This window comes from Silene latifolia, chromosome X (assembly GCF_048544455.1).
Source record: "Silene latifolia isolate original U9 population chromosome X, ASM4854445v1, whole genome shotgun sequence".
Classification (NCBI taxonomy): Eukaryota; Viridiplantae; Streptophyta; class Magnoliopsida; order Caryophyllales; family Caryophyllaceae; genus Silene; species Silene latifolia.
The window spans coordinates 292,474,492-292,501,912 of record NC_133537.1 but is presented as its reverse complement, the minus strand read 5'-3'; the positions used below and the strand labels follow the sequence as shown (position 1 = coordinate 292,501,912).

Below are 27,421 nucleotides of genomic sequence, written 5' to 3'. Positions count from 1 at the left end.
AAATCAAATTCATAAAAGGAGAATCAAGTCTTCAAATCAAAACCCTCCTATTCATCCAAGTGCGGAAATCGAATCAGTAGAATAACTAGAAGATTGTACCCGAAATCTTTAAATTAATAAAGTTATTATTTTGTTGCATTCTTTTGTGTTTTCTCTACTTATTTGCAGATTTACACAAATTTGTTGCTACAAATTTGGCACGCTCGGTGGGACATCTCTACTACTCATCTCTTTTTTCCGCATAATCAAGTTCAACAACAATTGTTTCAATGGCCTCCAGAAAGATCGAGGCCTCGCACGTCCATCGTCACCGCCAATGCGTTATAGGAGTCATATGGTGCCGGCGACTCTAGGCCATATGGACGTCCCGTGCTCGATTCTTTTTCTCACGTCCAAGTTGATGCGCCTCAATTTGTCTCATCATCGTTTCGGGAGAAGGTGTGTGACGCTTTTGAAAGGACGACTATTCACAACGGCCCGTTGTTTGAACTGTTCACCGAGAATGGTGGCCACAGTAGCACCGGTTCGTCTCCATCGTCGCCGCGAAGGAGTAATCAGGAGATGTCGAGCCAACGGTCGTACTCCATGGTTGCACCCGTCATGGTTGTTGAGGGCGACAATATGGAGGAACAACTCAACAAAATGAAAGCTTTCTCGACGAACTCAGAAAAGAAAACGAAGAGAAAACCAAGCAGATCGCCGCCTTAACGAAAAGGTTGGAGAAGTTGCCCACCCCCTCATTTCAAAGCGGTGATAACGAAGATGTCTATGACGAAGATGATGATCATGACAAGGCTAAGTCATTTACGGCCAAAGACGTCCAAAAGATGAAACACCGTTACGTCAAGCCATATAGTAAAAGGATTGATTATTTGAGGATGCCTATTGGCTACCAACCACCGAAGTTTCAGCAGTTTGATGGAAAGGGCAATCCGAAGCAACACATCGCCCATTTCGTTGAAACTTGTAACACTGCCGGTACTAGTGGTGATCTCCTTGTCAAGCAATTCGTTCGATCTCTGAAGGGTATTGCTTTTGATTGGTATATAGATCTAAGCGCAGAGTCAATCGACAGTTGGTACCAAATGGAAAAAGAGTTCCTTAATCGCTTCTACAGTACCAGGCGTATCGTAAGCATGACGGAACTCACTAACACGAAGCAATGGAAGGACGAACCCGTTAGCGACTACATCAGTAGGTGGCGCGCGTTAAGCCTCGAGTGCAAAGACCGTCTATCAGAGACTTCTGCTATTGAAATGTGTATCCAAGGAATGAATCTGGAGCTAGTCTACATCCTCCAAGGCAACAAGCCAATAACATTCCAGGATTTAGCCACTCGAGCTCACGACATGGAGATTACTATCGCTAGCCATGGAGGACGACTTTTTACTCACTCAGAAGCGAAGACGGAGAGGAAAGAGTATAAGAAAAACGACAAGGCGTTCAAGAGCACTTCAAAGGAGGTAATGGCAGTTTCTACTTCCAACCCGGTGAAAATCTCGGCGCGACCTAAAACAGAAAAAAAGGAGACAACCTATTCAAAGGATGTGCGGAAGACACGGCCGACTCTGAGAGAGCTTGAGCAAAAGAAATACCCTTTTCCGGATTCCGATCTAGCAGGAATGTTAGATGATCTGTTAGAAAAGAAGGTGATCGAGCTTCCCGAATCTAAACAACCAAGTGAAGCTGGACGCACGACTGATCCAAAGTATTGTCGATACCATAGGGTTGTGAGTCATCCATTGGAGAAATGCATAACCCTCAAGGAGAAAATCATGCGTTTGGCCAAAGAAGGAAAAATTCTCTTGGATTTAGATGATGTCGCTGAGTCCAATTGCATTGTAGCACAAGTGATTACCGAAAGTCATAAGCCACATCCTCATTCTACAAGCGAAGAATGTGCATGGATGATTCAATTCGGAACTCTTGAGCCGGTAAACGTCGTCACGCCCATCGAGTCTAAGTCCATCATATCAACAACTTCCGAGGATCAAAATCAAGAGAAAGACGATGAAGGGTGGACCCTTGTGTCTAGGCGATGACAAAAGAAGCAAAACAGGCAAGAGTCAGCATCCCAACATCGAAGAACGACTCGCCAACAAGTAACAAGATCGTCATACAAAGATGATACCGTTTTGAAGTCTCCACAAGATGTAACATCGCCTAAGAAAGCCAAGTCGAAGTTACGTCAAGTTATGACATTAGGAGACTATTTCCCTAAGTCCTACCTTACTAAAGTTTCGGTGAACACCGTGTCTTCTGTCGTCATCGAGGAAGATCGTGATGAAGATGCCGCGAATAAAGAATCCCCATCGGAGTTGGACAAGGATGCGAAGATTGATGCAATACTAGATGCGTTACCTTCACGCATGGGATGGCAACAAATGTTTCACTTACCTGAAGAGATGCATCAACAATTGTCTTTAGCGATTCTTCACCCGACGCGTATGCTGATAAGCTTAAAGCTGCAGGAGAGCCGGAAGATCAATCGAAGAAATGTGTTGCTTGTAATGCCGCTCTCGCATTTACCGATGAAGATTTGTTACTGGGATCAAAGTTACACAATGGCCCTTTGTTTGTGTCAGGATACATTCGAGAAAAGAAGGTGGGCCGCATATTAGTGGACGGAGGCTCAGCCGTCAACATAATGCCGAAATCACTATGGAAGAGCTTGGGATTTTGGTAAATGATCTCGCCAAAAGTCATTTGATGATTCAATGCTTCAATCTCGGTGGGCAAAGAGCAACTGACATGATTCGCGTCGAACTCGCGATGGGAGATATGTCGTCCACCACGCTTTTTAATGCGATCGACGCCAAAACGTCGTACAAGTTGTTGCTTGGTCGACCTTGGCTTCACGAAAACGGTGTCGTGGCATCCACTCTACATCAATGCCTGAAATATTATAGAGATGGCGAAAGGAAGATAAATGGTGATGTGAAGCCTTTTTCAACGATGGAGTCTTATTTTGCTGATGCTCGATTTTACGAAGAGGTGACGCCAAGCGAGATATTGCCTTCAACGATCCTTTCAACATGGACCAAAGTTCCGAAGAAGGTTGACGACATCAAAGTTCTAGCCGCAAAAGAATCGATGGTGGTCGAACAACGTGAAAGCATCTTGAAAAAGACCAATCAAAAAAATGTGGATTCGTCTACAAAGAAAGTTACTCCAAACATGCCGAAAGCGATGCCAATCTTTAAGTACGTGCCGAAATCAAAATGTAAAAATGGAGAGGCGCCTTTCACAGAGTATACACCGCGAGAAGAGGCATCCACGTCAACTAGAACAATCAATGAAGACAATCTTCAAACTTTGAAAGAGAAGCTCATTGTTCTGGTTACACGAACAGATTGCCTTGTGACGAGTAAACAACCATTGCCCGGATTCACGAAAGGTTTAATGAAAGAGGATCAAGCACCTGCTGAAGAGTCAACCAAGGGACGATTCGATCCAAATACTTACAAGCTCATGTCAAAGTCAGGATATGATTTTGAAAATCCAACTCCACTAGGGCAAGTGATTGAAGTTACCCCCTATGGCCTGAATCAAACGCAAAAGAAATTGCATCAACAAGGGAACAAGCTTGAAGTCGTAAGGGCTGGTATCGGATTTTCACATCCTGAGCCCATTCGAATTTATGCACGACGTAAAGAGAAGCAAGCGTTGTCAAAATATATTGTGGCAGAACTGGCGGAAAGTGAAGGCGATAATACGGAAATGTTGACGCGAAGGTATGTTTTCGACAGGTTGGGACCACCAACTTCTACGCCTCGCTCTTCCGTGTTCAACAGATTGGGAGAAAGGGAAGAGAACATCTGCGTCCATTTAGCGTCAGGTTCTCAACAGCAAGGGCCAAATAAGTCAGTGTTCACTCGCATTGGAGGAAAAGAGGTAAAGAAATCAGTCTTCAGTCGCATTGATAGCTCAAAGGTACAAAAGAGACGTCGACGAAAGCAGAAGAAGTCCTTGAAGGCAAAAGTTGCAGTCGACCTCAGCAAAGATACCCATAGTGTCATTCCCTCTCGAATGAAACGTCATCTTGAATTAGAAATAACTATGGACGGGTCACTGAAAACAAAGGGACGCACCATCGTTTTCACAAATCCAAAGAAGGAGTCGAGTCATAGGAGAATCACTCAGGATTTTGTTGCGTCCAACCATGTGACGGCACAAGAGTGCCAAGATTCGGATGATGAGATAGAAGTTGTGAGACTCCTAAAACTCTCGAAGATGGTGTCCAAGCAACGGTTGACGACTTGGAAGAAATCAACTTAGGCACAAATGAAGAGCCACGACCCGTCTTTGTAAGTGCCCTTCTAACGGAGCAGGAGAAAACGGTGTATGTCAATCTTCTCTCTGAATATAAAGATGTGTTCGCCTGGAGCTACAAAGAAATACCTGGCCTAAGTCCAAAGATCGCAGTTCATCGACTTGCCGTATGGAAAGGCATTTCTCCAAAGAAGCAACCACGAAGACGATTTCGGTCAGAAATGTTGCCAGAAATTGAAGTAGAAGTAAACAAATTGATTGATGCAGGCTTCATAACAGAAGTCAAATACCCTACGTGGATTGCTAACATTGTCCCTGTGAGAAAAAATAATGGACAACTTCGTATTTGCGTAGACTTTCGAGACTTGAATGACGCATACCCAAAAGACGATTTTTCGCTTCCTGTCACAGAGATCATGATCGATGCTACGACAGGACATGAAGCGTTGTCCTTCATGGATTGTACCGCTGGGTATAATCAAATCCAGATGGCACCAGAAGATGAAGAAGCCACTGCGTTTCGAACACCTAAGGGCATATTTTGCTATAAAGTGATGCCCTTTGGGTTAAAGAATGCGGGAGCTATGTATCAACGAGCTATGTAGAAAATTTTTGACGATGTGCTGCATGACATTGTTGAATGCTATGTCGATGATCTCGTTGTCAAATCCAAGAAAAGAGTTGATCATGTGAAAGATCTTCGAACAATTTTTGAAAGGCTACGAAAGTGTAAACTCAAGATGAATCCTTTAAAGTGCGCTTTCGGTGTTAGCTCGGGTAAATTTTTGGGCTTCATCGTCCGTCATCGAGGAATTGAGATAGACCAATCCAAAATCAAGGCGATATAAGACATGCCTGAGACGTCTAAACTCAAGGATCTTCGAAGCCTTCAAGGGCATTTAGCTTACATTCGCCGATTCATTTCCAATTTGGCAGGACGATGTCATCCGTTCAGTCATGTAATGAAAAAAGGCGCACCTTTTGAATGGGACGAATCTTGTCGCAAAGCTTTCGAAAACATCAAGCAATACTTATCAACTCCTCCAGTCTTAGGCGCACCAATTCCGGGGAAGTCGATCATTCTGTACATTTCTGCCCAAGAACACTCCATGGGGGCATTGTGTGCCCAAGAGAATGAGGACGGTAAAGAAAGAGCCTTGTACTATCTGAGTCGCACACTTGTTGTGGCCGAACTAAAATATTCGCCCATCGAAAAGATGTGTTTAGCTCTTATCTTCGCTATCCAAAAGTTGCATCACTACTTTCAAGCTCACACCGTGCACGTGATTTCCAAAGCCGATTCGATCAAACACATTCTGTCAAGGCCAGTGCTTTCGGGACGACTCGCCAAATGGGCCGTGCTCTTGAAGCAATACGACATAGTCTATGTGCCACAGAAAGCTGTTAAGGGACAAGCATTGACAGATTTCTTAGCGGATCATCCAGTTTCGGGAGAGTGGAACTTCTCCGATGAACTCCCTGGAGAAGAAGTTATCTACATCGACATGCTTTCTTTTTGGCAGATGTACTTCGATGGAGCCGCTCGTCAGGATGGGGCAGGAGCCGGAGTCGTGTTCATTTCGCCAGAAAAACACCTCGTGCCATATTCATTCATACTTCCGGAATTGTGCACAAACAACGCCGCTGAATATCAAACTTTGATCATAGGCGTACAAATGGCTCTTGAAATGGGATGCAAAGATCTTGACATCTATGGTGATTCTAAGTTGATAATTAATCAATTGCTTGGTGAATACGAAATGAAAGAGGATAGTCTTGCGCCATATCACAAACTAGCTTCCCGCATGTTGCAAAATTTTAATTCGTTCGTCCTAGATCATGTGCCAAGGAGTGCCAACAAGATGGCTGACGCTCTCGCAAATCTCGCAGCCACTTTGGCACTGGGGGAAAGTGTTCCTACTACAGTTCCAATTTGTAAAAGATGGTTGTGCTACCAGAAGCAGAAGATGACGATTCAACAGAAGATGTAAATGCGATTTCTGTTTATGTCGTCGACAAAGAAGATTGGCGACAACCAATCATTGACTACTTGGAGCATAATAAGTTGCCAAGTGATCCGAGGCATAAGATGGAAGTGCGACGTCGTTCTTCCCGTTTCATCTACTACAAAGGGACATTGTATCGCCGATCGTTCAATAGACTTTGGCTATGATGTCTTGATGAAGATGAAGGTCGGCACACCATGGAGGAAGCTAATGCTGGTATATGTGGTGCTCACCAATCGGGACCAAAGTTGTGCGACCGAATCAAAAGAATGGTCTATTACTGGCCTACGATGGTGCAAGACTGCATGGATTACGCAAAGAAGTGTGACGCATGCCAGTTTCATGGAAATTTTATCCATCAACCGCCGGAGGTTCTACACCCCACTGTCGCATCATGGCCTTTTGAAGCTTGGGGACTCGATGTAGTTGGACCTTTGCAAAATAAGTCGTCCGCTGGACATCTATACATCTTGGCCGGAACTGATTATTTTTCGAAATGGGCGGAAGCTGTTCCCCTTCGAGAAGTGAAAAAGGAGAATGTCGTGGACTTCGTGCGAATACAAATTATATATCGATATGGCATTCCAAGGTACATCATTACCGATAATGGCAAACCCTTCTTCAATAAGCTCATGGATGCCTTGATTGAAAAGTTCAAGTTCGCGCAACACAAATCGTCAATGTATAATGCGCAAGCCAACAGTCTCGTCGAAGCCTTCAACAAGACTCTATGCAATCTGTTGAAGAAAATGGTTTCAAAATCAATGCGTGATTGGCATGAGAGGCTTGGAGAAGCACTCTGGGCATATCGCACCACGTATAGAACTCCTACCCAGTCAACGTCTTATGCCTTGGTTTACGGAGTAGAGGCGGTCCTTCCACTTGAATTGGAGATTCCTTCTCTTCGTATGGCTGTTCAAATGGGTCTGGCGGAAGGCGAAAATGACAAGCTACGTATGGCCGAACTCGAAGCTCTTGACGAAAAAAGGCTTGATGCGCAGCAAAAATTGGAGTGCTACCAGGCTCGACTATCAAGGGCGTTCAATAAAAAAGTTCGTCCTAGATCTTTTCAAGTTGGCGATATGGTCTTGGCAATTCGAAGACCCATCATAATGCCTCGTAAAGCCGGAAGTAAATTCACCTCCAAGTGGGACGGACCTTACGTTGTGCAAGAAGTCTACACCAATGGCGCGTACAAGATTGTCGATAGTGATGGAGTACGTGTTGGTCCGATCAACGCCAAGTTTTTGAAGCGCTATTATGCGTAAGACGACGATTCTGCAATAAGCTCCTAAGCACGAGCCTAAACTGCACACTCAAAAAAAAAATAAAAAAAATCACAAAAAAAAAAAATCACAAAATCACAAAAAAAAAAAATCAAAAAAAAAAAAATGGTCCAAACAAAAAAAAAAATCCCGTTAAGGAACTACGTTGGCTTGATCCTGCGAAGTACGTTACTTTGTAGGTACGTAGGCAGCTTAAGTAAAATCCTTTTACTTAGGTGCGGCCAAACCCCCCCAAACAAAATCAATTCTGTTTTGTTCGAACTACGTTGGCTTGATCTCGTAAAGTACACTCGTTCGTGCTTTATGGGTACGTAGGCAGCTGAAGTAAACATCTTGCTTTAGTCCAGCCACACCAAAAAAAAACCTTTTACTCCTCGCCCATAAGAGTATAAACTATGTACGGCAATACAAAATGAATATACGAGATTGAGATATAAAAAAAAAAACTCAACTTATTATTATTCATCCTTCAAAAAAAAAAAAAACGCACACTCTTAAGTGTCAAAAGAAAAACGTATCTAAAACAAAGACAAAAAAAAAAGATACAACAAATGACATCATAGAAGCCACTGCAAGTTCTTTAAAGTTTCAGAAGCTTCAGTGAAAGCTTTCTCAGCTTGTTCGATCTTCCCGGCTTCTTCTTTTGCAGTCGTCATACGTGCTTCCAAAGAGGACTTATCGTGAGTCAAAGTCTTGACAATTGAGGCTCGATCGAGTTTCTTCTTTTTTGCAGCAGCAATAGACGCAGCCGACTGTTGTTTCCTCGCCTGCACTTCCTCCAATTCCTTCTTCAACCGCTCTTCTTTTGACGCATCTTCCTCGAAATTCCTTTGAAAAGTCTCGAGTTCTTTTGTTGCTTGATCTTCCAAAGATGCAGCACTCGAAATACGATCGTCGATATCCTTAATCTGTTCCTCAAGCTCCAAAGGATGAGGCTAATTCATCGTGTATTCTCCTCCCACAGTTTGAAGTTGTAAAGCAGCCTTAAAATAATTCTCTACATGGGCACGAAGAGCGGAGACATCAACATTCTTTGACCTGAAATACTCAAAGACGGCCTCACAGTCCTTTTCAAGTGCTCGAATCTCGGCGACGGGAGATGCCAACAACTTTGCTCGCAACTTGCTCGCCATAGACAAATACGCTTGTCGCTCAGTTTCAAGGATCATGTTTTCTGCAAAGGAAACTTCTTTGGTTGGACTCATAATGGCATCAAACATCGCTTTATATGTAGGACTATCGGGATTTAATACAACATGAAGGTCTGAAAAATCATCTACGGTGCTCAACAAAGGCATGAAACCCTGCGAAAAAAAATGGGGTTAATGATATGAAAAAAAAAGCATTTACCTCTTCAATGATAGGAAAGTCGTCAGTTGTAAGAAATCCATCCGCTTCAGGAACGTCGTCAATAAGGTGCCGAATACTAGGTTCCTCAGCCTTGTATCCAAACGATCGAGTGCTAGTAGGATTTTCTTTTACATTATCCTTTACAGGAACAGCCTCTTCGTCCAAAGACGAACGAGCCAGGCTAGGAGTAAGTTTCAACTTCGAGGAAACCGACAAAGATGTATAAGTTGCATCGTTCAAATTTGCATTGTTCAAGTTGCTCTGACCCTTTGGTGGTGATGGCCTCTTCTTCAAAGTTTGATCCACCTGACTTCGAGCACGTTTCACTTTCTTTTTTGACTCTGGTACGGCATGACCCGCGGATGACTGGAGTGAGCTTTGTGTAATCTTTACCTTCAAAGGACGTTTCACAAAGTCATTCGAGCTCGCCAAACCTTGAACTATATCTCGCTTTCTTTTCACAACCTTCATTACTGGAGTGACATCATTGTCGTCAGGAGATTTAGAAGACCTTCTAACCTCATTCAGAAGTGGAGATTTGGAAGACATTCTAACCTCATTCAAAAGTGGAGATTTTGAAGACCGCCTGACCTCACTCTGAAGCGGAGATTTTGATGACTTTCTAACCTCGTGTGGAATTATTAACTCAGAAAATCGCTTCAACCAAGTCGCATAAGCCGGAGTGACTGAAGTTCCAATTTTGGAATCTTCTCGCGGGATGATAAACCGTGAATTTGTTCTCAGGCAAATAGAAGTCGTGAACAATTGGAAAAGGCGTTCGAGGTTGCCACCACGAATATCACGATCAAGTACACCTGGAACATCCTGATGAAAACCCAGCTGTCGCGCAAAGCGATGAGGACTATACGGTTCAACGATGTACTTGTCATCATGCCTTAAAGTTAAGAAGCTGGACCGCGATGCAATAAGAAAGTCTTTCGGTCGACGCATCATGTTACGACCATCATCCTTGTATTCTGCATCTTCCTTAGTCCCATGAAATGTGGAGTGCCACGAAACCTGGGTGCCAGATCGAATCCGTTCTTTTGCCTCGGTAGACCGAAAAGTTTTGACAGCATTGAGACCTTGAAACTCAATCATAGTGCCTTCAACAAACGAATGGCTAACAGAGCTATGTGAACGAAAGTACTTGGCAAGCCACCCGTAAACATAGTGTGTAGCAAAGTGTCCATGATCCTTGCCCGGCGTTGCCGAAGTAGAAATGTCGTTCAGACCTCGATAAATGCTCGCTAATAGTGGTATGGCCAAAGAGACCATCTGGTTGCTCGCTAACAAAGAAGAAACTTTAAAGACGCTCGCTCGTATGTGGCCTAGATCACGAACAGGGAGAACAAATGCGCAGAGCCAACAAGAAAGGAAGGTTGCAAGATATGTCTGTCGTCTCTCTGCCTCCAGAACGCCTAAAATAAGAAAGAAGTCATGAGTGGTCTCGTCCCATTGCGAAGGTTCACCGTATGAAGAAAAATCTTGTCGTAGAATCGGGAAATGTGCCTTCTTTGATGCATTAGACGAAGGAAAATACTTGGAGGTGCCTTTAAACCCAAAGCGACACCAGTCTTCAAAGGGTACTTTACCATTCTTATTCGCCGAAAGAGAAATCCGGTGAAACGCAGAAAATAAATACTTGCAACTTGGGGGCAAATACGGTTGATCGTTCTCATCAAATCCCTGGAGTTCTTCGACCGAAGGCACTATTTCATCATAAAATGAGCCCGTTAGAGGCAGTCCGGTGATAGAGCGGATATCCCAAAGGCTCATTGAAATTTCTCCCGCCGCTGTCAATAAAGTGTTAGTCTGTGGACACCAAAAATCGCAAAATGACTCAACTAGCTGACTACTGCGGCGGTAAAGGAAAAGTGAGGTGTAAACTGCTTCATAAATGTAGACAGATCTCAAACTGTTGCGGCACTCGCAAAGAATGTCTTCTAACCATTCCCAGTAGCGCGGAATATAAGAAAATTCATATCCAAAGTGAAAACTGCCGTTTCGTTGAGCTTCACCTCTGGAGCATCGAGAGTGTAAGAGCTTCGAGAAGGATGGCATGTCGGCACTTTCTCGATGATGTGACGAAAGGAGCACCAGCAATGGTTTTTCAAGTTTTTGCCACCAGCAATTCAGATTTGACGGATACGTCAATGGCAACCACGACTTAGCAAAGGGACCCGTCATCGAAGGAAACATGGTGTGTTTAACTCCATTATTTGCTTCGTCATCAGCACCGTCAATCGTCACCAAATACTTCTTGCCAGACGTCTTAGATCCGCTCGTCTTGAAGTGCACCATATCGTCTCCTAAAACAAAAAGACAAACCAAATTATTACTCATATTTCCTTTTCAAAAAAAAAAATGGGAAAAGAAATATAAAGTGAGGTAATATGGTGTGGACCACGTAGTCACATGTTACCAACAAGCAAACAAGAAATAAATCTTACATTTCACCCAAAAAAAGAAAAAAACAAGAAATAAAGAAACCAAACCATCCCTCTATAATCACATGTTACCAACAAGCAATGAAGTGGGGTGTAACCCACGTATTTCCAAAGCAGGGAAAGAAAAGTGAAAAAAAAGGGAAATAAGGTACATAAAGTCAAAAATTTCCTTCATAAAGTCCCTGTGGCTGTCATCTAAATGCTTTGTTATCCCTGCAAATTACACAGTCCACTTTCAAAAAAAAAAGAAAACAGAACCAAACATATAAAGACTCAAAATTAATCTGCCATTGATTTCAAGCTGGTTCAATTTTCCCATGTCAAGTTGAATTCGAGCCCATTGTATCTCAAATGGTCCACCAAATCAAACTTATTTTCAGACTTCGACGAAGACAACAGTCGGTTTCGCCACTAGTTGTGTTGACCACAAATCAACGAGTTTCGACTGCCAAGGCGCGTCCATCAGTCGGTGGTCACATCACGAGAACGATGAAGATAGCATGACTCGATAGTTCGATACATGTGTAGAGATTGTTGACATATGGCGCTGATTTTTTGCCGCGCTATGAAAACTCGGTATAAGCTGCCGACGTCGGTTTCAATTTCAAGTAAGACGAGTTCAGCAGCACGCCTTCTTTATTGACGGTTCAACGAGTCCACGAGGTATGCTCAATGTAAATCTCACCGCCAAGATCAACGACCGCCTCGATTTCGCAGTTCACATGCCAAAAGAGGGGTGCATTTTGAACTTTGAGAATCGCGGTCCGCGTCGAGTTAACGATAAGCACTGAGCACGCGTCGAGGACAAATCAGTTTGAAGACGGATCGCCGGTAAAAATTGGTATTATCAGTGCTGTTTTGGCATAGGTCAGTCCGTTGTGACAAAGAAAATTGCTCATGATGTCAGAGTGCCATACTGCATAAATACAGAAAAATTGGTTAGTAATCACAAAATTTTTCTCACCTATAAATCCAAAAGTCTCGGTTCGGTGCAGTGTGGGAAAGGCTTCTTAGGCGCGTCTCGGAATTTGGCAAAGACGTCAACTGAGGAGGGGCTTCACGATCAGAGGACTCGGCTTCTCGTTGTCGGCAGTTGAGGCAAACTTAAGCTCTTCCGTTATCAATGGTGTAAAATTATAGAGGCCTTCCCTTCCTTTTATACTCGAGCAACAAGCAGAGTTATGGAAACAAGATTTCGCGGAGACGGTAATATGGAAATTCCTTGCGAGAGAGGACAAACAATCAATTGATCTCAGCAAGAATACCATATTTTCGACCTTTAGCAAAAGGAAATGTTTCCAAAAAAAAGAAAGAGAAGCAATGGAAAAAGGGATAATAAGAAAAATAATTTTATTACTCCTTTCTTAAATTCCAATTTTTGAGTTGGTACAAGAAGAGCTGGAATTACGTAGTCAAATGGGCAGAGATTAAAGACAAGATCCTTAATTTGGCGTAAGACAAACTAACTACGGCGTGAAATATTGATCAATAGAAAAATCAAGAAGCAGATAAGAGCAAGCTCAGACAGAGCTGTAGTAGTGAAATATGATAAGTCGAGACCCGATCATGTTTAAACACTCAAGTCGTGTACATGACCAAGTCTCGAGGGGGCAATTTGTAGACACGTAAAAAATTATACAAGTGCCACGTCGGAAGTCAAAAGTCAAAATGTTGCCACGTCGGAAGTCAAAGGTCAAAATATTGACCCGTCAAAGGAAATACAAAATAATGCAATTAATTTGGACGAAATTTAAATAAAGTAGTCCATTTTAATTATTTTAGTCGGGTTCGACTCTCTAAAGTGATAAAATCCGACAAACGGGTCAAACTCACTAAATGGGTCAAATACATTCAAATGGGCCAAAATGACTACCAAGTCCATTATAGAAATGCCAAGACTACCAAGTCCATTTAGGGTGGAAATCAAAACCTTTTTCTATAAATACAATCATTAGCTCTCATTTTGAGGCTAATCAGAAAATTACAAAGAAAATCACACTACAAACAAAACCTCTCTACAAAGAAACCCTCTCTACAAAAATCCTCTTCCAAGAGAAAAGCTAGAGAAAAAGAAAACTACTCTTCGATCCGACATCAAGCATTCATCGCCGTCAATTGAAGAGAAGCAAATCAAATTCATCAAAGGAGAATCAAGTCTTCAAATCAAGACCCTCCTATTCATCCAAGTGCGGAAATCGAATCAGTAGAATAACTAGAAGATTGTACCCGAAATCTTTAAATTAATAAAATTATTATTTTGTTGCATTCTTTTGTGTTTTCTCTACTTGTTTGCAAATTTACACAAATTTGTTGCTACACTCCCCTTTCCTATACTATTCAAAATATTTTGTTTTAAGGATTGTTGTATGACCTCTAACACAGTAGGTCCTCCTTGACTACTGCCCCTCCCTAACCGAGATATGCGATGTACCAGGCTAGCTGGTGAGGCCATAACATTACCTCTGAAAGGAATGGGGGTAACAACCACAGAAGGATCAAGCTGAGGCAACACCTCTGCTTCCTGCACAGTCTCCACACAATGAACCTGAGGAGCTTCCTGTACAGGAGCAGCAACTGGTTTAACTGGTACCTGAGCTTAGGCCTCCACACTTTCTGAGCAGGCTTCTTTTTCACCTCAACAGCTCGTTTCCTATACATAACTGCATCATGCCCAATTCCTGAGCACTGAGAACAAACAAGAGGTTTCCATTCATAATAAACCTCCTGAATCTGCACCACAACCTTATCATCAATGAATTCTATCTTATCAGGCAAATAATGTCCCATTTTCACTTCCACCATGAATCTAGCATATTCCAAATAATCCTTATTCTCAGTAGCACGATCAGGCCTAACAGGTTTGCCTATCATACTAACAATCTTAGGTAAGGCTTTTCCCCATAACTTAAGTTCCAGGTTATATAATCTCACCCATATTCTCACCATATCAGCCTTATCCTTCACACATTTCACATCAGGCTGCCAATCTCTAATAATAAAAGGCTTATTATCAAAGAAAAGCTGTTCAGATTGAAGCACCTTATCCTTATCCTCTTGTTTACTGAACCGAATAATACAAATTCCATTAGCTTGGAACGCAACCTTATCAATCGATAAATCCTTCAAAATTCATCTTACGAAGCCATACATAACATGATTAGGTGGATTAGCTCCCAAAACAAAGCAAAATACAGAAGAGAACCAAAACTCAAGCTCACCTTGAACATCCCCTGTTTCAATTTTGACGCGAGGTTGTTCTGATTGTTTGCCTTGTTTCGCTCCTACTGTCTGCCATTCCGTATCGTCAGTAAGTGTAATTTCCGTTGATGAATTCACTTCCTTATTCAAATTAAACGATCGTAATTCCGCTGCCTTCGAACTCTCAGCTGCACTAACTTCCGCAGCAATCTCACCTATCTCAGTAATATGTACCGTATTACTACTATTTTTGTGTTTATTATTTGATGAACTAATATTTTTGTGTTTTTGTGGAGTATTATTAGTATTTACAGACCGTTTATTTCTCGCCATTGCTGAAGAAACGAAGGAATGTAAGCTTTCTCTCTCTACTCGCTTTCTCTCTCTATAACCGTTTATTATTTCTTTTATGTTGTTTTTCTCTCTTCTTTCTCTCTAAGGATTTGTGTGGATTATGTTTGGATAAAATGAGGATTATGTTTGGATATGGTGATGGGTGGATAAGGTGAGGGGTATATATAGTGGTAGGTGGAAGTGTATTATTATCCTTATTATTTTATTATCCGTCTTATAAAATAACTCGTATAAATGCAATATAATATTATTAATATAATTATAAAATACGGAGTATTACAATCTTCTCCCCTTAAAAAGAACTTCGTCCCCGAAGTTCACCTCTCTCTCTCTCTCTCCTTTCCACAAATCTCATGTCTTCTCTCGCACCTTCTAAACATCACACTCATCCCAAAGTTCTTCCCTCAATTCTCACTACTTTCTCACATTCTGTACTTTCTCTTTCCTAAATTTTCGAATTATTACATCTACTCCCCCTAAAAGAGAACTTCAACCCGAAGTTCGACTATCAAACCTCAAACTGCGGTCTCATACGCTCGTTACTAAATTCCACAAATGACTATGTTTCAGGTTCAACACACTCTCTTACCTATTGCAATTCCATTATCAAATCTTGTATCGTCTTATGCCATTGCTATAATCCCGATCTAGAAACCTCTCTAGAAGTCTCTCTACGGGTACCCCTACGAGCCTCCCAAAGGTTAAGCGCCAGGTCTAACCCACTGTTTGAAACTCTAATCTCATAGATAACTTCTAACTCATGTCGGTTATATGAATACGTATTTATCACGGGGTATAACTCGATTATTACTACGTCTTTATATCGCGTCAATCCTCATACATTAACATGTATGCACATCAAAACACCAACTATACGGACTCTAGGAAACAATCAACTAATGCAAAAATTACTCGTAATATGACTCAACCACGTTCCTCACTCCCATTCATTATTAATACTTCCGCTTATACGCAAGACCACAATCACTATCATGTAATGACCACTAGGCGACATATGACTTGCATTTCCATCTTACTTGTACACAACAAAATAAAATCCTCTCAATTAACACGCATCAAACAAGGTTATCACATCATTCTTCTAATCCAATTACACATGTAAATTCACCACTTTAATTTGAATTTCACTCTTTAAATAGCAAAATTACCCAATATGGTCAAACGTAAATAATTCACAAAATATCACCCATGTAAGGTCCACATGTTCATCCAACACAAGTCAACTAACATAAACCGTGATATAAGGGTATACACCCAATATTTGGGTCAAGTATGAACAAAACATGGGTAAAAGCAAACCACTCGGTTGAGTGTAGGCGGCCACTCGGCCGAGTAGGCGGCCACTTGGTCGAGTGTCACCTGGAGCAGAATGTTTTCATTCTAAACTCGATTCCAAACTTCCCTATTTCATCACATAAATGCTAATAGACTCCGATGGTGACTAACACACCACTAAATAACCGAGTTTAAGCATAACTCTTGGCCCTATGGCCATCATCATTACACAATTAAGATAGAACATCCGAGACACACTACCGACACAAACATACTATTTCGTAATTCTTTTCGCAAGCGTTCTATTTTCTCCCTATACTCGGCGACGGTGTCACCATACCGTCATCAACAACCACAATAGTCACGTCGGTAGCCACAACAATTATACTATCTCATGGACATGGCCTTAACCACTCATTACTCTCAAGGAATAATAGAACATCATCACCCCTCAATTGGGCACAACCATTGTAGATACCTCATTTCTGTACCTCCCGCAAACCACCCGGTGATGATTGGGCCGCATGTTTGGTACGCGGAACGATTTGTGACAGTTCATAAGTTTATCGTCAAGTGATTGCTCAAACACTGATGTCTACCTCTTAGTTGTCATCTACGCGCCGATACGGTCGTTTTGACAGTAATTAGAGTACATTTGGAGTCCGGGCCTAAAACCGTCTTCATTTTATGATAACCGTTAAATCCCGAGTCAGAATGTTCTGGAATGTTCCGGATATTTCTATTCCATATTTCATAAATATTTCACAATCTTTTATTCTTTGGTAAACAATTTCCCGTAATATTCATACAAAATATTAAGGAAAACCAAATTATCCCGTCATTCCATAACTTAAACACGGAAATCTTTCTTCCGCAGGAGGAAACCACTTGGGAACAGACGCAGCAGGTGCTGCACCTCTTCCAAGAGACGCAGTGACTGCTGCGCCTCTTCCCAGGTCCTTTTCTGCGTATTTTTCGTATCTTTTTCATATCTTTCCGAGATTCACTTCCAAAGTCTCTCCGAAAACCCTAATTCCTTCACGTGATTAGTATAAATAGAAGCCTTCGCTCCTCATATTTCTCACGCGAGTGTCCGCCCTTCTCTTCTCCCTTTACATTCTAGACCACGTTCTTACTTTTTGGCGTCTACGTGCTTGAACATTCGACCACATAAGCTCGGATCCTTCTGAGTACCAGCCTCATTTTGCATGACCGACCAATTTGACCAACTCCACAATCAATCAACTTAATTAATCTAATTGTTTTTCTCTTACGAGGGCACTTTCGTTACATTCGAGTCGAGCATCACTAATCGTAAACTTAGTTCATCTCGTTTCGTCAAACATGTAAGTCTGAGGGTGTAAATCCTCTTTTATTCATTGTTATTTACTTTTTGTATCACTAATGTAAGATTTATGTCGAAAACATCTCTTAAAACCGATTTCTAAAATCTCGTTTAAAACCCTTTTTTCGGATTACCAGAAGACAAACCGTCGAGAAAGGACGCAAAGAATCGCCGCGCCTCTTGAAGGAGCGCAGATGCTCGCCGCGCCTCTTCGTGAGGCCGCGCAGCCTCTCGCTTCCTTTCTTCTTCCTTCGTCCTCTGTAATTCGTCTTCTTTATTTGTTTTCGTTAATTCTTTGTTATAATAGCATAATCATCTCACATGTATATTATCTATCATCATTAGTATATAATTCGTCATTGAAGTCCGACTTGAATCCCAAGTAACCTCATATTTGCGGGTTTTCGTCATCAAAATCAATCCGGGTTGTAGAAATTCGATTCGTTCATATTGAGTTTCTGGAATTCGATCTTTGATATATTTTCATCTCTCTATTGTCATATTCATCGCATACTCGTCGTTAATTCTTCATTAATTCGTCATATTTAACCTAATTAGTTCACCTATGTCACTAATCAATCTTTCATCCATGTAATTAATTCGTTTACATCCGTCTCATCCATGTTTCGTTGCTTTTATGACCCGTTCATATGTAATTAATGAATTAAATCACTTTCATCCGAGTCTAATATCGTAATCAATCCTTAAATTCACTAACGAAAATTAACAATTTGCAGTTCCGGCTTCACAGCCAGAACTCACCCTTGGAACAGACGCAAAGAATCGCCGCGCTCTTCCAAAGGGCGCGATCTGCTGCGCTGCTCCAGTTGATTTACCTCAACTTCCGTTCTGCCTTGACCTAGTTTATTAGCTTACTTATAATTAACTATTAACTGTATTATCGCCTACTGTTTTGTTCGTTAATTCCTTTATTCTTTCCTTTCTCAAATTATCCGTTTTAAAGGTATTTTCGACATAAATCATTAATCCATTGTAATTATTGTATTTATTCTTGTATTTCTTTTATCGCATTATTTGTATGTTTTCACATGTAATTGAACCTTAATCCCAACTTCGACCCAATTGTATGTTAAATTACGTGATAACCGACTTAGTCTAATCTTCACATGCTAGGATTAAAACTTGGATGTTGCATTGCATGCATATAAATCGACGATATATCAAGTATAGACGATTTTCCCTAATCATTAGTAGAGGCCGCTATCGAGGCGGGCGGGATTAGGTGTTCGATCAAAAGAGCTTCCTAATACGTACCCTCACCCCTTACTCCAGATCTCTGTGAACATCCGTGTTCATTGGCATCCACGAGAGTCATTCTAGATATAGAATGCTAAGGGTAACGAGTTATTGGTGTTCATGTCACTACTTTGTGTCTTGACATGACACGAGGTATTCGAACGGTTCCAATTTCCCATAAAAATTGGTGGCGACTCCACAAAAGCAAACGCTTGTTTCCCAAGCGCCCCCGTGGCCCCATGTCCACAGTTTGGCGACTCCGCTGGGGATAATACACTTACGTGTAGCCAAAAGGGTGAAACTTGAACAAGGTTAGGGAATAGTTTGTACAAGACAATTGTCGGTTTTCATAACTCGGTCTTCCTAGACCGTTTTATTCGGCCTTCCTAGGCCCAACCCAATCCAACCCATTCGACCAATCGTCCCGTCTAAACGGTCCTAATTCTTATTTGGGCCTAAGGATGGATAGCGATTGACGTCATCCATACCATGATGCTTACTCTTGTTTGTATCAAGGACCTTCACTACTTGAGGAAATGGACTAGGAATCGGCCTTACTCTTGTTCGGTACGAGCCTCTCCACAGACTTCGGGTTTGATTGTTCGGTATGGCAACCCACCCTTTAAACCAAAACCCTTTTAAATGCACTCAGCATCCCGTTATAATGCTTGTATAAATGTTTGTGCCTTACATGTTCACCATTTCTAAACGAAACCATGACGATTTTTGTAAAAATCAAAATCCCTTTTTAAATGAAAATTTCGAAAAAAGGCCCATAAATAGCGCAAAACCGAGTCGAAACTCTGTCTATTTATCGAGTCAAAATTCGGGCCTAAGCCCATTTCAAAACCTCACTTCGAGTCCACTCCTACAACTACACTATAGTTGACTAGGATACACATTTTCAAACCTTTGTCTTTTCTTCAAAACTCACTCAACACAAGTGGCACACACCCACTTCACGAGTCAAAACATTTCTTCTCTAAGTAAGTGTGTTAGGATGGTCGATCGTGTTTTGATTCGTCGTCGATCTCTTATCCAGTTTCCAAGATGCCTGAAACAAGTGACGTGAACTTCAATCAACTTCAAGATGGTAATGATCGAATCCTAGCCGCCCTAGCTCAAATCCAAGTTACCCAAGACCAAGTGTATGATCGCCTTGACACCATCAAAGGCTAGATCTACGCCGTAGAGGGGAGGTTGCCTCCTCAAGAAAGTGAAGTAGGGGATGATTTCGTGAATGACTTCAGGGATGAAAACCCTCCCATGGGAATGACTGCAGCTGAGAAAAGACTCCAATACTTAGAGGAGCAATTGATGTATCTTAAAGGGGATGACATTTATAGGGAGAATAATCGCAAGTATGAGGCCGTCAATTCCAAATTGCCAACCAACTTCAACATGACGGATATCCCTAAATTCAAGGGGCATGAAAACCATTTGAACCACATCCGTGCCTTCAAGGATTACATGTCTATCAAAGGCATCAAACCCGAGATGTTCTTAAGGATCTTTCCTTCATCTCTTGACACCATCCCAAAGCAATGGTTCTACTCTTTAGAACACAAGAAGATCGCTACTTGGGAAGATGCCGCAATCGAGTTTTCTAAGCAATATGCGGATAATGCTGAGATCCAAGTTAACATGCGCACTTTAGAGGTTCTTACCCAAAATGACAAAGAAGGATTCACCGACTTCCTAAGTAGGTGGAGGAAGACTAGTACCCAACTAGTTGAACGCCCGGATGAGGCTACCCTTGTGGAGAAGTTCGTGGATAATCTCAAACCCATCTATGCCAATCATTTGAGGTACCAAAACATCAAAACTTTCAAGGACTTAACCGTACTAGGAACAAGGATTGAATACGACATCCGTAAAGGGCTCTTGTCCAAAACGGTAGGTCGAGGATATCAAGGCTCAACAAGTCGTTCTTACGGCTCCACTAGCAAGACCGATGAAGTTAACCTTCTTGAGCCATCTAAGAAGACTACCCCACCAAGGAAATTCACAAATCTTGGGGACACTTACTCCAATGCTCTAAAGAGGTTAATGAAGTAAGGCAAACTCCAACCCATAGGACCTACTCCCGAACCCGAAAAGAAATCCAAATTCTGGGACGAGAACTCGTACTGTGAATACCATAGGGGTAAGGGGCATGACACAGAAAAATGCTACAAATTGAAAAATGTGCTTCAAGACATGATCGAGGATGGTCGACTACCAATACCGCCGGGGGGCAAACCCAACAACACTCAGAACCCTCTTGGGATTCTAGTGATCACAAGTGAAGAATCTACCTTAGATTGTTTGCACCTCATTTCTCCAATTGAAGATGAGATATACGCGATCGAGAATGAAGGGTTCTACTCACCATTTTCCCTACCATCGCCAACTTCATCGCATGGGCAAGGAGTGTGGATAGGAAAGTTTGGGAATTGGAAAACGTGGTGACAACTTTACATGACCCCAATGCGATACCCAAAGAACATGCGCCACTAGTCTTTTCTCAAAATGCCACTATGCAAGAAATAGTCGCCGTGGTTGATAAACTAGTCGACCAAATCACACAATTAGAAGACGAAATCATGAGAATGAGGGAACTAGCTACAATCAATGGAGTATGGGCCGATGACGACGAAGACGAGTATCTCATTGAACACTCCGTAGTCAAGGAAATAGTCCAAAATGGTGAAGACCAAGATGTGGACCATCTAACTTGTTCGGGGCGTCTATATCAAAGCACTACTCAAAACGGTCCAACCAACGTTGTCACACCAAATGATAACGAAGATGACTCCACCGATCACTTGCTCAAGCAATTACAGAAGACAAAGGCTGATCTTTCAGTCTGGCTACTTTTAGCAAGCTCATTCCCACATCGCCAAGCTTTACTGCAAGCTTTGGCCAAACTAAATGTAGCACATAACTCCACACCCGAAGATGTAGTCAACTTGGTCTTCCAAGAATCACCGAAGCTAAGTAATCCTATTACTTTCTCAGACGAAGATTTGCCACCCTTTGGCGCCAGTCATAACTTGGCTCTTTACATCACCGTCATTTGTCTAAAGAAGAATGTACCAATGACCTTGGTAGATGATGGCTCTGCGGTCAACGTCATACCCCTCAAAACCGCATACAAACTAGGCATTAAAGAGTCGGATTGGACCCCTACCAATCAAGGTGTTCGCGCATATGATGGTACACGACGAAAGGTAGTAGGACTCGTTATCCTAACCATAGCCACAGGGCCAATTGAACGAAAGGTTAACTTCCAAATAGTGGACATTGAAGCTTCTTTCAACATACTTCTAGGAAGACCTTGGATTCACGCTTCTAAAGCGGTAACATCCACCCTTCATCAAAAGATCAAGATCCCACTAAATGGCAAAGTGGTGACGATCACTTCATCACCCATCAAGGCAATAAACGAAAAGAAGTCGAATAATCAAGTCCTTGCAGATCCAGTATATGAGCCGGGGGGCTTCCAAAGCATAAGTGTCATAGAAAGCGAATTGGCACCCCTATACTACGATCCCTACTCCAACTTGGTGGTCAACCACATACTCAAATCCCAGGGATACTTCCCTGGAATGCCTTTGAACCCTATCCGAAGAAACACCTTCGCACCCTACAAGGAAGGTGACACGGCTGTCGCGTACCTGTCAAAAATAACCAACTGGCTCTAACTAATATAGCTAGGGAAGTCGGGTCGAATCCACAGAGAGTTAGGAATTTGTCAGCTAAATCTAAGTTCGTCAAGGTAACCGAATTGGGGGTTTATAAATGTGATTTTCTAAACTAAAGAGAATAAGGGGAAGAGAAATAAAAGGGAGGAAATAACAGATAGAGAAGAACAGCTAAGACAACGGTTCACCATAATCATCCGGTCAAGTAATCTAGGTCTCAGGTCAATGCAAATACGGTCTAAGGGGTAGCGAACGTCACCTTTCGGTCCTTAATTCACCCTATAGTGTAAACAGCTTAACTTTCGCCCTCACTGCAATACTCTATTGTTCGCTACTAGTCTTGCCTTTTCCAACCTTTCGGTCCAGGTCAAGGATCACTAGGAATTAAAGGTCTAATTGCGTCGACTCAATTAGGCAATTACAATTAATTGTAGCATTTAACCAACAAAGACAAGATGCAGCGTTAACCTAGTAAATCGATTACTCTCCCTTCATATTATGGATCCCCTATAGTCTTAGCATAAGAAAATTAGCTACTCATAATCATTGAATTATCAATGACAACAAACAGATAATTAAAACTAGACATGATGATGAAACTAACAAGAATTCGATTAAGCAATTAAGAGAATAAGGAGAAGCAGAATTAAAGCAATAAATAAGATTAAGAATAAGACTAGAATGATAATACCAATCGCAGAATCCAAATCCGAGTAGCAAAGTATAGAGGAAGAATAAAATCCAAAGAACAGTGACAAAGTATAATGGGGAAAACGAACGAACGAAGTGGAGAGAGTGCAGTAACGTAGTTACTCTCTCAGTCTTATACTGTAATCCATCCTAAAACCTAATCCATGGACTAATTACAAAAGCCCATGAAATAATTAGGCGGAAATTAACTAAAGCGCAAGAAACCACTCGATCGAGTAGAAATAATCTACTCGATCGAGCACTTCATCACCAAACCACTCGATCGAGTGGTAACAAACCACACGATTGAGCACCTCTTGCAAAAACTCCTCGATTGGTTCCTTAAACTGGTCGATCGACCAGTCTTGAGTATATAAAGCATTCGATCGAGTGGCTTACTACTCGATCGAGCTATATGGGCACGTTAGACCTTGAATTGCTTCCCGAATTCAGCTTACGCGGCTCCCAAGTGTTAGATTCCCGAGCTCCGGCTCCTTATTCTCCATAAATGCATACAAATGGGACGGATTAGGTTCGATTTAGCTCCTCTTCGGTCAATTCCTGCAAATTACAATAAACGGACCAAAGTAGAATATTCGGGGGTATTTGTAGCCAGATGCCACATAAAAAGTACAGAAATGCGTGTAAAATGAGGTGAAAACCTTATATAAAAGACACGCATCAGAAGGCAACTAAAAAAGGATACCACTTAGACTAGGGTACAAACCCACTAAAGAGGAAGTTCTCGAGATGCTTGCTCAAGTTCAAAAGCGTAAGTACGTAGGAGTCCAAATGCGACCCTATCTCCCTACCCTAAATGGATACTTTGTTAAGGAAGGAAGTCTAGAACTCTTTCACGGATTTCCCGAACCTTGGCACTATCTCGAAAGGAAGCTAGCCGGAATCGAGATCTTTCACGATTGCTACTTCATTCCTCCAGAAACGGTTCCTACCGTCAAAGCTCGCCAAGCACCTTGCTTAGACGAACAAGATGTTAGTCTATTATTTGGAGAAGATCGATTTGTTAGAGCCGCGCAGGATGAGATCATTACCAGGATACTTCAAGACTATCACTTTAACCCTACCGCGTTAATCATAGAAACAAACGCGAATCAGCAGAAAGGATGGAGAAAGTCAATGAAGTGGACAAACAATCAAGGAAGACGCTTCAAGCTCACCACCGGAGAAGGAGAGATGTTCAAAGGAGAACCAGAAGACGATGAATTCGAGTCACAGTCAGAGTCGAAGTCAGAGTCGGAGTCTAGAGAAGTCGCTAAGGAGTCTCCTCCTGTCGTCATCCCCATTCCCTTTGTTTCTCCTAGCTTAGCCTCAAATAGTAACAGTAGTTCGGGAAATGTCCTAACAACTGTCCCTTTACCGCCACTGACCACAGATCAGATGGCTTCTTTGTTTCAACTTTTCTCAAACTTTAATATGAATAAATCAGGTTCTGCTTACTCTTTGTGTTATCTTGAGTGCAATTCTGTATACGATGATACTGAGGATGACCCAGACTCAATTGAGATACCTCCCTACGTAGCCAAAGAAATACTACAGGAAGGGGAAGGGGGACCAGTAATAGAGAACACCGAACCCATCAATGTAGGAACCGAACTAGAACCCCAAGAACTTAGGATAGAGACTACCTTGAGCTCTACCGAAAGGGCCAATTTCATAGACCTCCTACACGAGTTCAAAGACGTCTTCGCTTGGTCCTACAAAGACATGCCAGGGATCGACAGGGATATCGCCGAACATAGAATCCCAATTAAGCCAAGGTTCAAGCCCGTAAAACAGAAGCTTCGTCGAATGAGAATAGAATGGGCTCTCAAGATTAAGGAAGAAGTCGATAAGCAATTCAAAGCCGGGTTCATCAAAGTTTCCGAGTATTCTGACTGGGTAGCTAACATAGTACCTGTACCCAAAAAGGACGGGAGAATCCGTGTTTGTGTTGCTTTTAGGGACATAAACTAAGCAAGTCCTAAAGATGACTTTCCTCTACCACATATCGACATATTGGTGGACAATACCGTAGATCACGCGTTACTATCCGTCATGGATGGGTACGCGGGCTATAACCAAATCAAGATGGCCATAGAAGACATGCATAAGACCGCCTTTGTCACTCAATGGGGAACCTATTGCTACATGATCATGCCGTTTGGGTTGATCAACGCCGGAGCCACATATCAACGCACCGCAACTACACTCTTATACGACATGATGCATAAGGAAGTTGAGGTATACGTAGACGACATGATTGTCAAGTCCAAGGATAGAGAAGGGCATATTGCGAACCTTCGCAAATTATTTTTAAGGTTATGAAAGTACAACATGAGGCTCAATCCTCAGAAGTGCACATTCGGAGTAACATCTGGCAAACTCTTGGGATACGTCGTAAGCCAACTAGGTATAGAAATAGACCCTTCCAAAATCAAAGCTCTGATCGAAATGCCACAACCTCAAACAGAAAAAGAAGTCAGAGGATTCCTGGGGAAAGTGCAATATATAAGTCGATTCATATCGAAACTCACCATGATTTGTGAACCTATCTTCAAGAAGCTAAAGAAAACAGATCACACCACGTGGGATGATGATTGTCAGAAGGCATTTGATCGAATCAAGGAGATATTAGCTAAACCACCAGTACTCATGCCACCTCAACGAGATCAACCTCTTGGTTTGTATCTCACAGTGACTGAAACAGCCATGGGTGCCATGCTAGCTCAAACCGTAGGAAAGGAAGAAAGGGCTATCTACTACCTTAGTAAGAAGTTCTTGGAGTATGAGTTCAAATACTCACAACTCGAAAAGACATGCCTCGCTCTTGTGTGGGCAACGAAGAAGCTACGCTGTAGATACCCGTATCCGTCGATATTGGAATTTATAGAGAACCCGACAAACACCCGATGATGATAGGACACATGTATTTATTAGTTGTCATTGTCATTATTTGGGTTCGTTTTACGATGTAGAATGAGCGTTCTCGATTTATATTTTATTAATTTAAATGATATTTAAATTAAAGTTTTTAAGGTGAATTCATTTTACTTTATTTTGAATTTATTTTCTCAAGTTTATTTTATTGAAAATAAAATTAATATTTGATTTGATAAATCACTTTATTTTAGTGTGTTATTTGATTTGAAAAATCATTTATTTTAGTGTGTTATTTGATTTGAAAAATCGATTTCGAAAGTTGGAAACTCGTTTTAATCACACGATTTGTGAGCTCGTTTTATGCTTGATTTGGGCTCGATTTTCGACGCACTTTCGACCCAACTTCCTCTCCCATAACCCGCGTTCGATTCTTAGCCAAAGCCTACCCCAAACCCTTTGTTTAAACCACCCAAATCTCGTTCCAAACATCCCCCTAACACAGTCCAATTCCTTCCTTTACCCGTGTTTGTATAGCCCATCGAAAGCCCTTCTAAACCGACTCAAACTTGGTCCAAACCCGCAACCCATCACCACCAACCAGTGCTCCACATTACCCACAACAACCCAGCACCTAGACCACCTCGAAATACTTCCACAAGTCCATCCAAAACAGGCCCCAAAACGAAACAGCCCACGACCCCCTGTTTTCGTTCAGCTCAAATCCGAGTCCAAAACCCGCTCCAAACACCACTTAAACCCGTGCCCATTAACCCTAATCTATACCCTAGTATCCTACCCATATTATCCTAGCTTAACCACCAAGAAACACCCCTCCCAAACCCTAAAAACCCAACGAAATAGCTGATGGACAACAGCTATGCAAACCGAGCCCGACTGCTTGTTGCTTCCTTTTACCCTACTTTAACTCCCTATAAATACCTCCCCTCTGCCATACTTTCATTCCTCTAAGTTCTCCATACATACTACCGTCATTCACAAGCTTTAAACTCCAGAAACAAACCCTAATTGCCTCTCAAAAACCCTCGACAAAACCGACTTACAAACTGAGAATCAGTTTGTGTGTCCTCTTTAAAAGCCTTCGTTCAACCCTCAAACCTCCATTAAAATTCGAGTTTCTTGTTCCTAATTAACCATACAACATCCACCTGCATCTTAGACAAATATTTACGAGCTAAATTGCCCTTTAGAGTACACGAATCCCCTCGAAAAACAGAGTGTTATACACTCTGTTTTCGCGGCTTTTCCTGTCTGTCCAGTTCTGTTTGTGCTCGTTTTTCGTGCCCAATAACTCAAAAAGAGCAGGGATTGTTTTAAGATCTCTGTTCTCATC

At 41.9% G+C, this 27,421-nt stretch overlaps 1 protein-coding gene across 1 annotated transcript; it reads left to right on the top strand.

Moving 5' to 3' along the window:
* The first annotated feature begins 2,195 nt into the window (after positions 1–2,195).
* Positions 2,196–4,877, top strand: LOC141620315 (uncharacterized). Its single transcript, XM_074437221.1, has 3 exons — positions 2,196–2,500; positions 2,586–4,209; positions 4,332–4,877. The coding sequence occupies exons 1-3, from the start codon at positions 2,196–2,198 to the stop codon at positions 4,875–4,877; spliced, it is 2,475 nt and encodes an 824-aa protein (XP_074293322.1).
* The last annotated feature ends 22,544 nt before the right edge of the window (positions 4,878–27,421 follow it).

What these genes read in the sequence shown, in the direction of transcription:
- LOC141620315 (XM_074437221.1), top strand. Translation starts at nt 2,196, where the DNA reads ATGACATTAGGAGACTATTTCCCTAAGTCCTACCTTACTAAAGTTTCG. An exon ending in AAGATCAATCGAAGAAATGT is followed by an intron (nt 2,501 to 2,585) that starts GTTGCTTGTAAT and finishes TGTTTGTGTCAG; the next exon opens with GATACATTCGAGAAAAGAAG. An exon ending in CGGATGATGAGATAGAAGTT is followed by an intron (nt 4,210 to 4,331) that starts GTGAGACTCCTA and finishes CTAACGGAGCAG; the next exon opens with GAGAAAACGGTGTATGTCAA.